The sequence below is a fragment of the Strix uralensis genome, chromosome 1 (assembly GCF_047716275.1).
Source record: "Strix uralensis isolate ZFMK-TIS-50842 chromosome 1, bStrUra1, whole genome shotgun sequence".
Taxonomy (NCBI): Eukaryota; Metazoa; Chordata; class Aves; order Strigiformes; family Strigidae; genus Strix; species Strix uralensis.
In genome coordinates, this window is record NC_133972.1 from 122,625,833 (window position 1) to 122,640,096 (window position 14,264).

Genomic DNA, 14,264 nt, shown 5'->3' on the forward strand with positions numbered 1-14,264 from the left:
CATTAAAATCTTTCTTCATCATTTTATCTTAATACTAATAAATAGCAAATTGCCATAGGTACTCAGTAATGCTGAAGCACGTTACAGAACTCCGTTGCATTTCTGGTGGCACAGCTGAACCGTTTCCCGCTCATGCAGAGTGAGGATAGTGCACATGCAGGGAGGCAGTGGGGGTGACCCCGAGCCAGTCCCAAGAGCTGCGTTTCAGAGTTTGCTCCTGCACCCAGTTAGGCCCCCCCAGCGCAGGGGCAGCGCAGGAAGGTGCAGCCGTGCAGCAGCCACAGTGGGGGCTGGTGCTGCCATCGCCAAGCCCCCCGAGCTGCTGGGGTCTGAGCGCAGCCAGAGGGGCCGCTTTGTTTGTTGTTTCTTGGGCAAGGGGCGGTTTCTTCACAAAACCAGGCAGTGGGTGCCTAGTAGGAAGGGCCTTCCCCTGCTCAGGTCAGGCTGAGGAGGGATCTGAACCTAAGCTCTCTGTGTGTCGGGTGTGTGGGCTGCAGCACAGAACAGAGAAAGCCCTGAAGGTGTCCAGCTCTCCTGCTCCTTCAATGACTCCACAGTCTGGTAACACCAGGTGGAAGGAAGCTTGCAAGTGTGTTAAACCAGAGAAATTAGGGATTTGGTTTGTTATTCCTCTTGCAGTGCTTTACCAAGGGGAGCTCTCATATTTAAGGGAAGTTATAGCAGACTTTCTCAGGAGTCAGCTGTGGGACTGACTATGGTTTGACTTAATAGTTTCATCATTGACCTTGTACAAACCCAAATATCCCATGGAAAAAAAAAAAAAAGTAGGCTTTATTCTTTTGGCATAATTATCAGTAGTGATTTAAGGATTTTGGATTCAAGTTAACATTCTCCCTGCTATGGTTGACAATACTAACACCTATTGCAGGTATACAGAGCAGACCCCACACCATGCTCAGTGTCTCCCTGTCCCTGGCTTCCTGCAACCGGACACATGCGCCTCTGTCCCAGGGCTCGCGAGATCTGAGCCTAGGCCGGCCAGCTGTTAATAGACCCTTCTAATACTTTGTTTTTCCTACCTAGCACCAAAGATTTCTGTAAAATACCTTAAGAAAATGAAGGAGATAGAGATGTTATTGTACCCTGAGAATCTAATGTGCTTTTCAATTGAAGGTGCCACCCTCTGTGTCATATGTCAAGACAGAAGCTCGTTACGGCAGACAATAGTCCGGTTGGAGTTGGAGGATGAGTGGCAGTTCCGACTTCGGGATGAGTTTCAAACTGCTAACAGTAGTGATGACAAACCACTCTATTTTCTTACTGGACGCCATATATAGAAGCTTCGCTAAGACACCACTAACGAAGAAAAAAAAAAGAACTTTTTTTTAAAAAAAAAAAGTACAATCACTGTGGAGCAAAGTGCAACCAATATTTATCTAGACTGCTCTAAAGGATTCCCCACAATTCTGAAGTAGGCTTTATTCCTAGGGATAAAATTACCACATCAGTTATGATTTAAAGCATCCAGGATTCCACTTATTTTCACATCAGTCACAACCACCGACACTAATCACACAGCCAACCAAGCTGGAGGATCTAGGAAGAGGACGTAATTTGGTTGAGGAAGAATCCTTTTTAGATTCAGCTGAGCTAGGGGAAGAAGCTGCTCTCAGCAGCTGCTACCTTGAATGTGTCTCATGAAACGCAACCCAGCATGTGGAATTTATCGAAGATATGTGGAGGAGAACCCACCGTGTCTCTTCAGTTCTGTACTCTGGTACAGGAATACTCAGGGGTTTGAAACTACACTATAACGTAGATATTTGTATTAAAAGGAATAGTCATGTTCTCTGTGCAGTGTTAGTTTAAAATTTGTAATTGTGTATGTATTGAAACTGTCTTTGGCAAAATTTCCACAGGTGTTCAAAGTTTACTACTTAAACCTGAACAAATCAGCACATGCAGGGCAGGCACTGTGCACCCAGGTTCTCCCAGCACCGCTATTTCACCCCATTCGGCACCTCCTCCGCGACTCCAGGGACAAGGCAAAAGGCTGCTCATAGATGCTCTCTCCTCAGTTAGAGACCAGAATAACTTGCCAGCAAATCCCCTTCAGTTTCTCACTCATGTCAGAGCTTTGAAAACCTGTGGTCCATCCTCCTTTGCGTATGGAAACACGTCCTATGTACGTCTGGTGCCTTTGTGGTGGGCCGTATGCAACTTGCTCTCCGTGTCCTTTTCGCTGGGCTCCGGCAGGCTGCAGCGTGGAGCTGAGGTGTTTCACGTCATACCCCTGTGGGAAGCAACACACCAACAAACATGCAGGAGGGCGATGATGCCTGAGCTGGATCTGAGAGAAACAGAAGGTGGTTTACGATAGCTCCAGCGGGGAGAAGTCTCAGGGAGCTGGGACTACTCAGGAGAGACTCTGTCCAGAAGCAAAGATCATTGAATGCATCACTTAACACTGTCAGCCCTTTATTTTTTGATTAACGTCTGTAAATATTGGTTGTAGTGGTAGTCACACGTTGTTCTACTTACAAGCCTATTACCGGTGCTTGTTAAGTTGTTTCCGGAATGAACTCGGCGCAGCAGCATTTGGTTGTCAGGGTTAAATCGTAGCAGTACTCTGTTCGACTCACACAGCTACCATGGGTTACCCCACTGAGGTTTCCATACAGAAAAAAAAAAAAAAACCAACACCTTGCTGCACATCGTGACCCCTTTATTAAAAAGAAAAATGCAGCATGTTCTTAAAAGCGATTCAGGAATATCAATTTACTCCCCAAAAAGCAATGAAATTAACACATCTTTATACTTGACCTGCAACTCATTGGAGAAGGACCTGCCAAAGCTGCATTTCCTTTTTAATGCATAGTGTTAATTAAGCAACTTTTTTTATCTTGTGAAAAAGAGATGTTTACAGATGAAAAAACGTAATATATTCGACAGAGGCTAAAGGAAAATGGTTTGCATATGTCTGTATTAATGTAGCTTAACGCTGATGCTGTAAATTTAGCAAATTTCAGATGAACAACCCATTTCTGTACATTTATTTTTTATTTTCCTTCAGACAGAACCTGCCTTATCTATTTTAACACTTGGAAGAAGTAGGGATATGAAGGATGCTTCTTGAAGCTTTTGATACACCTGAATGTATCCTGGTGCTTCTGGTTTTGCCAGAAGGGCTCAAGGCCAACCCTGAGTCTTAGTGTGGTGCAGAAGTTTCAGGTATTACGTGTTCAAAAATGGTTTCCTTTCTGTTCGTGTATTTGATGTTTGCACTAAGTTCTTAAAATTCCAGGTGCTGAGACTACTATGAGGAGTTATCCCTCTGGTGAAGCAGCGCGAAACTGTCCGGAAGGTTGAGAATGCAGTCAGAAAGTCAGCGTGTATTTGCCTGCCTTTCCCAAACGATAGTAAACCCATTTCCGTAACTCCTTCCTGTGTGGAAGTAGGGAGTTTCGGTAACACTCTGGCCAGAGCGCACTGCACCAGCTCAAAGGCGTGGGCCTGTCCTGCTCAACGCCTCAGCTGTCAGTCCTGGGAAGGAGACCTGTATTTGGCATCTAGGTTAGTGCTGTTCTGTTTTGGTTTTAAGCCTCACCCTCAAGGCCATTCTTATGAATGTATTCAACTGGCCAGCATTATATTTTACCTGTAGATGTTCTTGTCTATTCACAGGTTAAATTTGAATGTAAACTAAGATTTAAAGAATCATATGCAGATGCTTTTTGCTTAACTTATGTAATTGCTTTTTGTGACTTTTGGAAGAGGGTTAAAAATGTTGCTTTCCTAGTGTAAAATTTTCTTAACCAAAAACTTGGTGAATTTAGCTTCACTAGTCAGTCTACCTCATGTTATTGTTTATGAACTGAAACTGTCGTGGCTATGGTATGTTTATAATGTGCTTTCATTAAATTTGAATATATTAAGTTGCCATTTAAGACTGCCTCTCTCTTCACTGGTGCTCTGCGAAGGACACACGCACTTTCTCTCTCTCTTCACACACAACAGCACTTGCCCCTGAGAAACCCACCTCGTACTGCTAACGTGAACCCCACTCGCTGATTTTGTTGAGTTAACTTGGTGTAACACTGCCAGGGTTGGAGATGTTTCACTCTGGGAGAGTAGCTTTGTTTCAGACAGACATGAGGGAGGGGGTAAACAACTTGTAAATACCAACTTTTAGCCCCCTTCAGTAGAAGCAAGTGAAAAAGGGGCTTGGTCTGGACACACCTCTGTATTGCTGCGGCAAGAACTTCAGAGCAGTGGACGTGCCTCGGCCCTGCTTGCCTTCCAGGGATTGCCTTGGGGTTGTGTGAACCCACACCGCTGTTCTGACAGAGCCCTTTACAGTTGGCTCCCCGTCCCTGTGAAAATTACAAGTCGCAGCTTGGAAGCAGCAGCCTCTACACCCCCATTCACCCCCGTTCAGCTACTTCAGTTTTAAGTACCCTGAATAACGTTTCAGAGGTGGTGTGAGCTCTTTGCTTTAGCTCCAGACCAAGGTTAAGGACAGCACAACACAAATAAATGTATCCTAACCACACATAGATTCCAAAATTAAAACAAACCTTAAGTTTAAATTTAATTGAATCTTTCCCATCTTATACTGGGGTTTTAAGCTATTACTCAAGGCTGCAGGCATCACCTCTCACGTTGCTGTAAAGCCTGTATCAGGATGGTGTTGATCCAGATCCTCGGGTGCAATGTAAGTGCACATTGTCACAAAGAGAATTATGATCCAAACCGGAACGACTGTTCTCCAGGGGCTCCTTCAAAACACATGCTGCCACATGCCACACGCAAAAGTATGAAATACACAAAGGTTCATTCACACTTAGTATCAATACGGAGTAACTTTAAAAAAGCTATCAAGTATTTTATTTTTAATCTATCTACATTATGTACAGATCAAGAAAGGCCACAGCAGTTTTTCAACATACAAACCCTTTAAAAGAGAAGAGATTTATGAAGGAGTGACAAGTATCAAAGTGAAGTCCACTAACAAAGGTATATACTCAGTACAGTACTTGAAGAAAAATGACGAGTACACTAGTCCTCGGGGTTTGCATTCCACCTTTTACTCTACAACTAACCTGGGGGAGAGAGGGACAGGGGGTAGGTTCCAACGCTGCCCACACCCAGCAGGCTCCCTTACACCGAGGAGCACCCAGAAGGCCCCCCGTACAGTCTGCGAGGGTTGTTACCCATGACGACTGCACCCCAATGCTTCCTGCCTCGATGCAATTGAGCACAGCCTTGAACTCTGCCAAGCAAGCAACCATTAACGGCCTCACCCAGGCGCTGAGCTGGAGGCAGGAGATCAGCGTTACAGTACCGAGCAGCACTGGTATATCACCACGTTAAGAACTTCAGTGTGTACTCATCAGTGAGACCAGAGTCTTTGCATTAGCTTACAGTCCACTATGAACAAGTTTCTGCTGCATGTAAACATGACTAACTAGATAAAATACAATCAAACTTCTGTAAAAGTTAATAAAATATCTTTCTTTTAAAAAAACAAAGTTAGCCTATTACTGCATTGTTTACAATTTTAATAAAATAGTACAACCTTTTGGTTGTTACCAGTCCTGAGTTCACTGTAATAAAAATGGCCCTGGCTTCTGCTGAAGGTCTGCACCCACTCAGTGCGTTTTGGCAGAAGTCTCCCAATAAAAAGGGAATTCCTTCGGGAGCAGTTAAGTCTGGTGCTGTCCATTGAGGAAGTTGTATACCAGGAACTGGCCGGTGCCACAGTACTGCGTCGCAAAGAGTTTTCCATCTGGAGTAGGGTCAGAGAAAGCGATTTCTTCTTTACTTAAGTATGAGCCATATATGAAGTTGCTCCTGTTTAAAAGGGAAGAGAAAAAAAAAAGTTACCCTTGGTGAATAACACAAGGATATTTACGCTGTTAGGCCACAAACCATTAATTAAGTGGCACGGACATTCAAAAGGAAGAAGCTCTTCTATTAGGGGGAGACGGCTCTATTTATTTCTATAAGCTATCTCCTCCTTCCAAATGGCAAGGAGGCTCACTTATCTGCAAGGGTTTTTATAAGGTTTTGGTATTTTAGAAAGAAGTGTTCATACAGAGCAATTGCCTGCGAGTTGCATCAAAAGTTCAATTTCAGAGTTTTAAAAAAAAGTTTGAATTCATTCCAACTATTTCTTCATAGAAAAGAGACTGCTAGGACTATGACTACAATCACTCGGAATGAAAACATAAGCTACAAGCAAGTTAGGGTGCTTACAGAGGGGGCTGAAAGGACCTGATGAAATGTCAAGTTCCTGGTTTAAAAAAAACCATTTGACATTTGGATGAGAGCACATCTTGGATTAATTTAGAACATCTATGAACACAACCTCAAGGCATAATTCATAAGTGATACACTTTCAGTAATAACTATATGAAAAGGAAGATTCAATTTGCTTAACTTCTTCATGAAAATATTTTATGTATGTTTTATTCTTATTTGAAGAAAGAAGGGAATCAAGGGATACCATTGTACTTTTCTGGATGACTATGTGAGCAAATTTACAAAATTGATCTCAGGCTTTAAGACCTCGATCAAGGGAGGGAGGATGTAACATCTATCCTCGGAAACAAAAGAAACTCCCATTAGAGTTTTTTAATGCCTTTAAAATAAACTCACATGTACTTGCAGAGCAAGTAAGAACTTCAATCATACAGACATCTCCAGTAAATCTTGAGGAAAGGACAAAAGGAACAAAATCCTTCTTAATTATTACCAGCTTTATTCCCTTCTCTTCAGTGTATTTAGGAAGGCGATTTTGCAAGGTTCTTAAGACTGTCTGACCACGTTTTTGGGACTCCAGGTCAGCTGTGGAAGCTCCAGTGAAATGGGGCAGACATTCTCAAAACGGACTTAGTCTGCTAGGATGCCTTCAGCGTTTTGAAATCAGGATTTGTCTGGTTACCCCATTCAAACTACCTTTTGCTACGAAAGACATTTAGGTTGAAGTTTCACTGGCAGCTGAGCAGATCTAACTGCTTACTGCCATCAAACAGCAAGTTTCCCTCCTTTCTTCTGCCCTCTGCAACTTTCCAGGCTCCCTTGTTTACATCAACTCCAGAGCTCATCAGACCTTTCTAGAAACTAGCTTAGCACCAAAATAACACAAAGCTCTTTTTGGTGAACCTGTTAGCTACTAACATAGCAATGCACAATGGAAGACCAAACACACACCAGAGAACAGCAGAAGGTACGATGCAGTAGTGCACAGCTGAGAGGAAAACTGAGACCTCTCCTCACTAGCTGCAACAAACCATTAAAATTGATTCTAAAGATCCTTCAGAGCTGTAACTGAGGGAGCAACTCCAACATCTCTTCAGGGAATAAATCTTTCCTTTGGGAATAGTTTCTAGGAAACTAGTGAATACACTTTTAAAAATCAGCCAAAAATAAAACCAAATCATCAAGTTAATATGCTTATCTGGATACAGCTTTACAGTCGCTAGTTCAGACAGAATGTGATCTGATAAGAACTTTCTAGTTGCTCCAGCAGCCAGGCAAGACACATTCTGCAGAGCAGAATAGCTTTGCTAGGCTCTCCAAATACCCAGGAGGGTGAGGGACTGGCAGACACAGCAGTACCTGTACCACAAACTCCAACAAGACAGGCCTAGCCAGGCACCTAGCACAAACCAAACAGCCCAGCAGTAGTAAGATTTAGGTAGTTCTTGGCATTACTCAGAACAGGTGTTTAAACTTTGAGGAAATGTCACTGGGAGAAAACTAAGGTCTGGAGAGTCAATGTTTTAAACGTTTATCTAAACAGTAGCGTGGATGTTGGAGTCCTTTTATAGTTCTAGCACTTAGCACTGAGCCGAAGAATACACTCGTCATTAGCTACTAAAGCTCCATGGAAACTGAGAATACCTTGAAAGGCTCAGTGAACCTGAGTAAAGCAAAAAAAAAAAATACAGTTGAAAGCCACCAGACTGTATCAAGTAGTTCGGTGCACTGGTCTCTGTTCTCTCCCCTCTTCTACCTCTAAGGAATGGACATTTGGCCAATGATTAGGTAATCTCACACTCTGACCAAATACAGTCTCATTTCCTTGAGTCATAATTACCTCAGGGGAATTCATCCAAGCTCATTGGCAGTCTGCTAAGGTGACTCATTACAACTGCACTTAGCAGAAAGATTTCTGTTAAAGATAAGCTATTACAGAATACTGACATTAGTTACTGAATTCCACGTAATACTGGAACTGTCAACTGTGCTCAAATCTACATCCCCAATATCACCAGCAGCTTAAAACTAGAATTGAGACACACAAAGCAATAAATGTCTTGGAATGAGTTCTGTGTAAAACACATGTAACCTGGGAACTTTTTTTTATATTACCTAAGACACTCTATCATCCGAGAAGCAATCTTCTTTCGACGCATCATGCTGAATACCCATATTCGACTAATCCCACAAATAGCAGGTTCTGGAGAGGTTGAACAGCACCATGCTTTCTGTCTTTCAAATATGACTTTCTCGTTTTCTGAACTGACTTCTGGAACCTTCTCTTCTATAACTCTGTAGCCCTGCAGGTGATGTAAAAATATTTGTCACTTTATAAGAGCATCACTAATCACTGAACAAAATAATTCTTGTGTCATTCTTTCATGAAATATACTTATTTGCTAAAATGCCTTACCAAAAAGACCGCATATTTGTGTCTCATTTAATTTCTCTTAACAGTTTCAAAATTGAAACAGATGATACAAGATTAAACAAAAAAAACCTCTAAAGCTTATCCATTTTAAAATAACAGCAACAAGTAATCCAATTCTTATTACCACTGGTATTAAAGTGTTTGCATCAATTTCTCTGACTTTGACTGAAATTGTTTTGCTTCTTGTCTGCTACTCCCAACCGCCGGTAGAAAACACCAGTTTACAAGGGAACAGACAGAATATGCAACAAAGTTCTGACATCAGTTTTTAGTACTGCAAGTAACAGCACGACTTCTTGTCCTGCTCTCCACCACACAGTCCTGCCCTCTGCTTCTGTTCACCATGGAGATGTTTGACCCCTTGGTGCTTCAACTCAATCCTACAGAGTACCCACTTTTTCATCCATGTTGGATTTCTGCCAGGCAGGGAGTTGAATCTGCTTGTCAACAAGCAGGAGGAGGGCCAGAGCTAGAATAACAGAGGAAGAAAAATTCTACCCTTCGGCTGTAGCCAGTTCTTAGATGAGCAGATCTGAGCCAATTATGACACCATATGTGTGTCTCAGCTCAGTGTCAACTATACAAAAATGAACAGCTACAGTTCAGAATGGTCTACCACCAAAAGTCTCCTTCTCTCTGGAAAAGGCATACCGGAATACTTATTTGCTAAATGCTAGACTTAAACTCTTAGGTAACTCTGTAGTTTCAGAATGTCTGAAGAACACAGTCACTAAGCACTGACACAGATTGCCTTTCTCAATCCAATCACTTACCCACTGGATATGTTCTGCAATTAAACAGCCGATAACTTTTTTGTCGTTAGAAATAAAAAGAAGAGTTTTAGTTCTAGAGTAACACATGAGCGGAGCTTGCTGAAATCCCAAGTCATTGTCTACCATTTCTCTAATTTCTTCAACCTGTCAAAATAAGTTTAAATGCTGTATAAGAAACACATGTAAACATACATTTGTATAACCTTAATAAAAATTACAGATTTTCAAAAATGCACTAAGGTGCATTATTTAGAACCCTGGAAACTATTCCAAAAGTTCAGGACTATCCTAAGTAACCTGCAACATATCAGTCCACATAAATGTACCTTAAATAATACTCAGATGGAAATAGGAAGAGACCTCTAAGTCAGCTTCCATTAAGTCCAAACTCCAATTAGTCAAAGACTAATAAAGAGAACACAGATAATCAAAGTGTGGACTCTGATATTCTAAAAGTAAATGAGCTCTATGCCAAAAGTTAGACTGGCTTAATTGAAGGTTTTCTGTCTGTTATTTTTAAAATCTTGACAGAACTAATCCATTAAGGGTTTTGAGCAGATGACAGCAAGCACAGTGCCAAGACAGCTAGAAAACGTATGCATTTGTTGTAAAGGAATGAATAACCGTCGTCTCTTTTCTCAAGCTTTCTGCTCTTCCATTAGCTTTGCAAAGTGTAACTGAAAGTAAAAATAAAATTTTGTTTAATATTAGTAAGTTTAGGTGAAATATATAAGCTCCAGCATGAATGCGAACAAAAGCTTGTGCATGAGCTGAGATTTTACCGCACCTACAACCGGGCACTGAAACAGCCTCTATCATCCCTCTATTATCTCATATGAGACAGAAATTAGGTGGCCTTTCCTATGTGGTGCATTAAACACCATAAGCTTCTTTAATGCCTGTTGCAGTTACATTAGTAAAGCAAAACTAGAATTACTGATGCTATGAATATATGAAGTTAGTACCGATCAAATGAAAATATGTTAAAAAAATGCTTTTAAAGTAACTTTTAAAAGGCATGGTATCAGTCACTCTCTACTTTCTCATGTAATCTTCAGGTACCAGCCTTTTCATGACCAGTACCAATCTGAAATACTAAGTAACCATTCTTGAAACCAGTCATCCACAGTGGTGACAGCTGTAGATTCTCTCAACTTTAACCACACAGAGCTACAGAGAACTCTATCCTAAGCGATTTCATTTGCTACAATCTTCCTCTCCTCTGCCCCACTTAGGTATTTTACGTAATTTGTTCTTAAGCCATTTTAGTAAAAAAATCCATGTGCAATGAATGTACTAAAATTAAGATAATACCACCAGAGAAACAAAACTTAATAAACTCATCTGCATTAAATATTGTAAAAAGAACATTTGTAGTTTCTTTTCAGTTCAATAACTTTAAAAATTCTATGTTAGTCTAAAGAAAACCCACTACAGTCATGCCATCAGAAAGAGCTGTCTTGTGCATCAATTCAGCCTCCAGAGGTCCCTTCCAACCTCAGCTATTCTGTGATCCTATGATAGTGGTACTGTAAAAATGTACCTATTAGTCACAGCAAATCCCCAGCTAAACAGAATCAATGCCATGCTACTGAAAAAAACAAATGTAATGACATATTAAGCGGTATAAACACAGGCTAGCCAGCAAGACACCAAAGTACCCTGCTGGTCTAAGTCTCCACTAGTGTTCCGTGCCCAGTTTTAGAGTTTCAAAAGACGACATGAGACATGGCACAAATGGAAATAATCTAGAGGAGAGTATGAAAATGATCAGAGAGCTATAAAACATTATTTAGGAGTATAAACTAAAAACCAGCACATCCCATTAATCTCCTTAAGGTGAAAACAATCAGAGTTTGCTCAGGCACAAAAAAAGCTCTTGCAAAGAGGAAAAGAAGTATGTTTTCTACAGTTATGGCAGTATGATTTGCACTAAGGAGCTTAAATTGCAGTATTCTGTTGGACGTTTAGGGAAAATTTCCTAATGTTACAGATAGTGAAGCACTGTAACACAGTCTGGAGAGGTCAGAAAAACCTCCAGTGTTAGAAGTTTCAGAAAGCTGTCAGATGCATCATAATCAGAGCTGCTCTTGCTTTGGACATGGAATGAACTAGATGACTTTGAGGCCACTTTCCACCTAAATCTGTTTTTATCCAAAAATCCTTTAGAGAATATTTGTGCTGTGTAATAAGGTGCCATATTTGTGCTGTGTAATAAGGTGCCATATTTGTGCTGTGTAATAAGGTGCCATATTTGTGCTGTGTAATAAGGTGCCATATTTGTGCTGTGTAATAAGGTCAATACATTTCAGTTTGTTTAAATATAGCAGGAAGTCTATATTACATAAAATATCTGGCATTCAGCAAGTATATTAAAAAAATTTTAAAAAAACCTAACAGTTGGCTGATGCTGTTCCCACCCCTGCCTTCTACTCCTGCTCAGACCCATCCTCTCTATGAAGAGAGCAGCAGTGCCTAAGTGTGAGATGTCTGACTCGTTTGTGGAAAAAGCTACAGAACCACTGCAGCTTTGAGTCCAACTTCAACTGCTCACATATGTATTACACAAATTTTACTATGAACGTTCTCATTACTTATATGAAAACATCAAACAAGGTCAAGCCCAGTCCTTTGCACCATACCTTTTTAAGGGCATACTTTGGGTCATCAGGAAGAACCATTATTATCTTTCCGTCGGGATATTCAGCCAAAATTCTCTCCTTTTTCCAACCCTAAATAAAACAAACACTTATCTAAACCATACACAAGACGTACTTTTACAAACAGAAATTGCGTATTATTGTTCTAGACACTGACTTTATGCAGAGACTTTACACTATTTAGCAGTTGCTTTGCTAGCGAAGGAAACTTCAGCTAGCTTTTTAAAATGAGCACAACAGATATAATATGATCTTACTTATACAATAATTTATACAATAGCCTAACTATATCTAGATACAATTTGTGAACATGTCTTATCATTTCCCAAGTAGATTTTTTTCCCCCAGGACTGCAGCACAAACTGAATTTTAAAATAGAAGTAGCAAACTCGGCTCACATAACTGATTTCCAAACCTTTGTAATACTTATTTTCCGAAGTCCAGTGAATGGGAAAAACCCTAAGTTTTAATAAAAGATTTCTTTTTAACATAGTTACCTCCACAAATACACACTCAGTTTTAAAGTTTGGCATGCGAAAGACCTCCAGGAGGTTCTAAGTGAACTGATTGGCATGCAGTTGCCCAAAATGTAAGGAATAGTTTATTTTGTTACTGATCATAACTGTTAAAGCCACAAGAAGGATACTAGAAAAAAATTTATAACTACCTTCTAAGAATCTAATGGGGAAGGAGGCTACGTTGTGTGTATCTGAAGTATAAACATACTCAAAAAAATAGAGGTAATTAACTCTTCTTCAGATCCACACTCGTGGTGAATAATGAGCAGTACCTGCATGGAAAAAAACAAAACAAAAAAGCCACTTAAATCTAGTAAGATGGGACTGGTAGATATTAGAACTCAAGTTGCTTTGATGGGACCTAAAAATACTGAATGCAGAAGTAACTTCAGCCATTAAAAAGGCTGATCTACAAGTCTTACTCAAAGCAACTTTAAATAAAAAAGCCTTTGAAGAAACAATACTGATGGAATAATTCTCATTGAAATCTGTACCTTCCCGTAAAACAACGTTCAACTAAAGACCAAACAATGGAATTTGGCACTGAATGAATGCCATATATTCTACCACAAAAAAAAAGACAAACTTAAGTGTTATAATACTTGATCTGTATCTCATTTTAATCATGCTGATTTTACTCCCTTACCCCAAACAAGACATGAAGAGAATAATTTTAGAAATGTATCTACTTGCTGGTAGCCCTGAACCTATTTAAGTATAAGTTTATAACCCAGCACGGCAATGGTTGCAACACAGACACCATTTTAATCATGCCTGCTTTTTAGTCCACTGAACACCAACACAAATGAAGATCCTGTTTGAATTTATATACATTATGGTCTGAACACAAAGGGCAGTAAACAGCCATGTCACAATATTCAGGTAATCAGAAAAGTGCAACTTGTAGAATTGTGACATGCTTTTTGAGACTGTTAGAAAAGGTATCAAAAGATTCAGGCAAGGATTCTACTCTCCAACCTCAAATACCATCCTCTCTCAATTTTCTGTCTTTTGCTGCCTTTGGGCTACCTGTTTGCCCTGCAAAAGCTTTCTATAGCCTATTTTAAACCAACTGTGACCATCACTCAGCAGATCAATGCAATGTGTTTGATAATCCTACCATTACAGCATCCAGAATGTTGCAGGCCTAGTGCAGAAAATTCAACCCTGTGTTTTCGGTCAGGGTATCCTGTTGACATTGTAGCCAGGTATTTCCAACAAAATTAAATCCAATGGAAGAAAACATTTCTGAACATCATACTCCTGCTATAGTTTTACGGAACAGTGTATTAGCAGGAGTCTAAAAATAATTCTGTAAAAATGCAATAATTAACTCTCTAATACTCAGAACTCATTATTTTCACTATTGCCCACCTGTTCATTTTCGTGATTAATATATGACGACTGATCATATTCACAGGAGTAGATTCTAATTTGAAGTATTTTAGAATTTATTCAGAAATGTATCTTTTAGATGAAGCTTTCAAAAAATTTTCTGCAAACCGTAAGCTCATCCAAGAGTTTTAGTGAAGGCAATTTAAAGTCATATTCCTTTGTTATTGATGATTTCAAAATGAAACACTAACATTTCTTGTAAGTATCTGCATCTTCAGTATCTTATTGTTCAGTCTTAGTGAGCAATGAACTGTGCTTC

At 40.1% G+C, this 14,264-nt stretch overlaps 2 protein-coding genes across 7 annotated transcripts in view; one reads left to right on the forward strand and one right to left on the reverse strand.

The window, feature by feature from the left end:
• GREB1L (GREB1 like retinoic acid receptor coactivator) overlaps nt 1-3,908 on the forward strand; it is a 145,666-nt gene extending 141,758 nt beyond the window's left edge. For both annotated transcript variants that reach the window (XM_074879220.1, XM_074879213.1), the window contains one exon: nt 1,135-3,908. In XM_074879220.1, the coding sequence (XP_074735321.1) occupies nt 1,135-1,298 (164 nt within the window). In that variant the 3' untranslated portion in view covers nt 1,299-3,908. The remainder of the gene's footprint in view (nt 1-1,134) is intronic.
• A 913-nt stretch (nt 3,909-4,821) lies between these two features.
• Nucleotides 4,822-14,264, reverse strand: part of ESCO1 (establishment of sister chromatid cohesion N-acetyltransferase 1) — a 34,237-nt gene continuing 24,794 nt past the window's right edge. For 4 of the 5 annotated variants that reach the window (XM_074879248.1, XM_074879231.1, XM_074879239.1 and 1 more), the window contains exons 9-12: nt 12,075-12,164; nt 9,433-9,576; nt 8,341-8,528; nt 4,822-5,814 (exon numbers count right to left, since the gene is read on the reverse strand). In XM_074879248.1, coding sequence (XP_074735349.1) covers nt 5,667-5,814; nt 8,341-8,528; nt 9,433-9,576; nt 12,075-12,164 — 570 coding nt within the window. In that variant the 3' untranslated portion in view covers nt 4,822-5,666. Of the gene's footprint in view, nt 5,815-8,340; nt 8,529-9,432; nt 9,577-12,074; nt 12,165-12,759; nt 12,883-14,264 lie in introns of those variants that run through there. The other variant, XR_012630260.1, reaches the window with a different exon arrangement.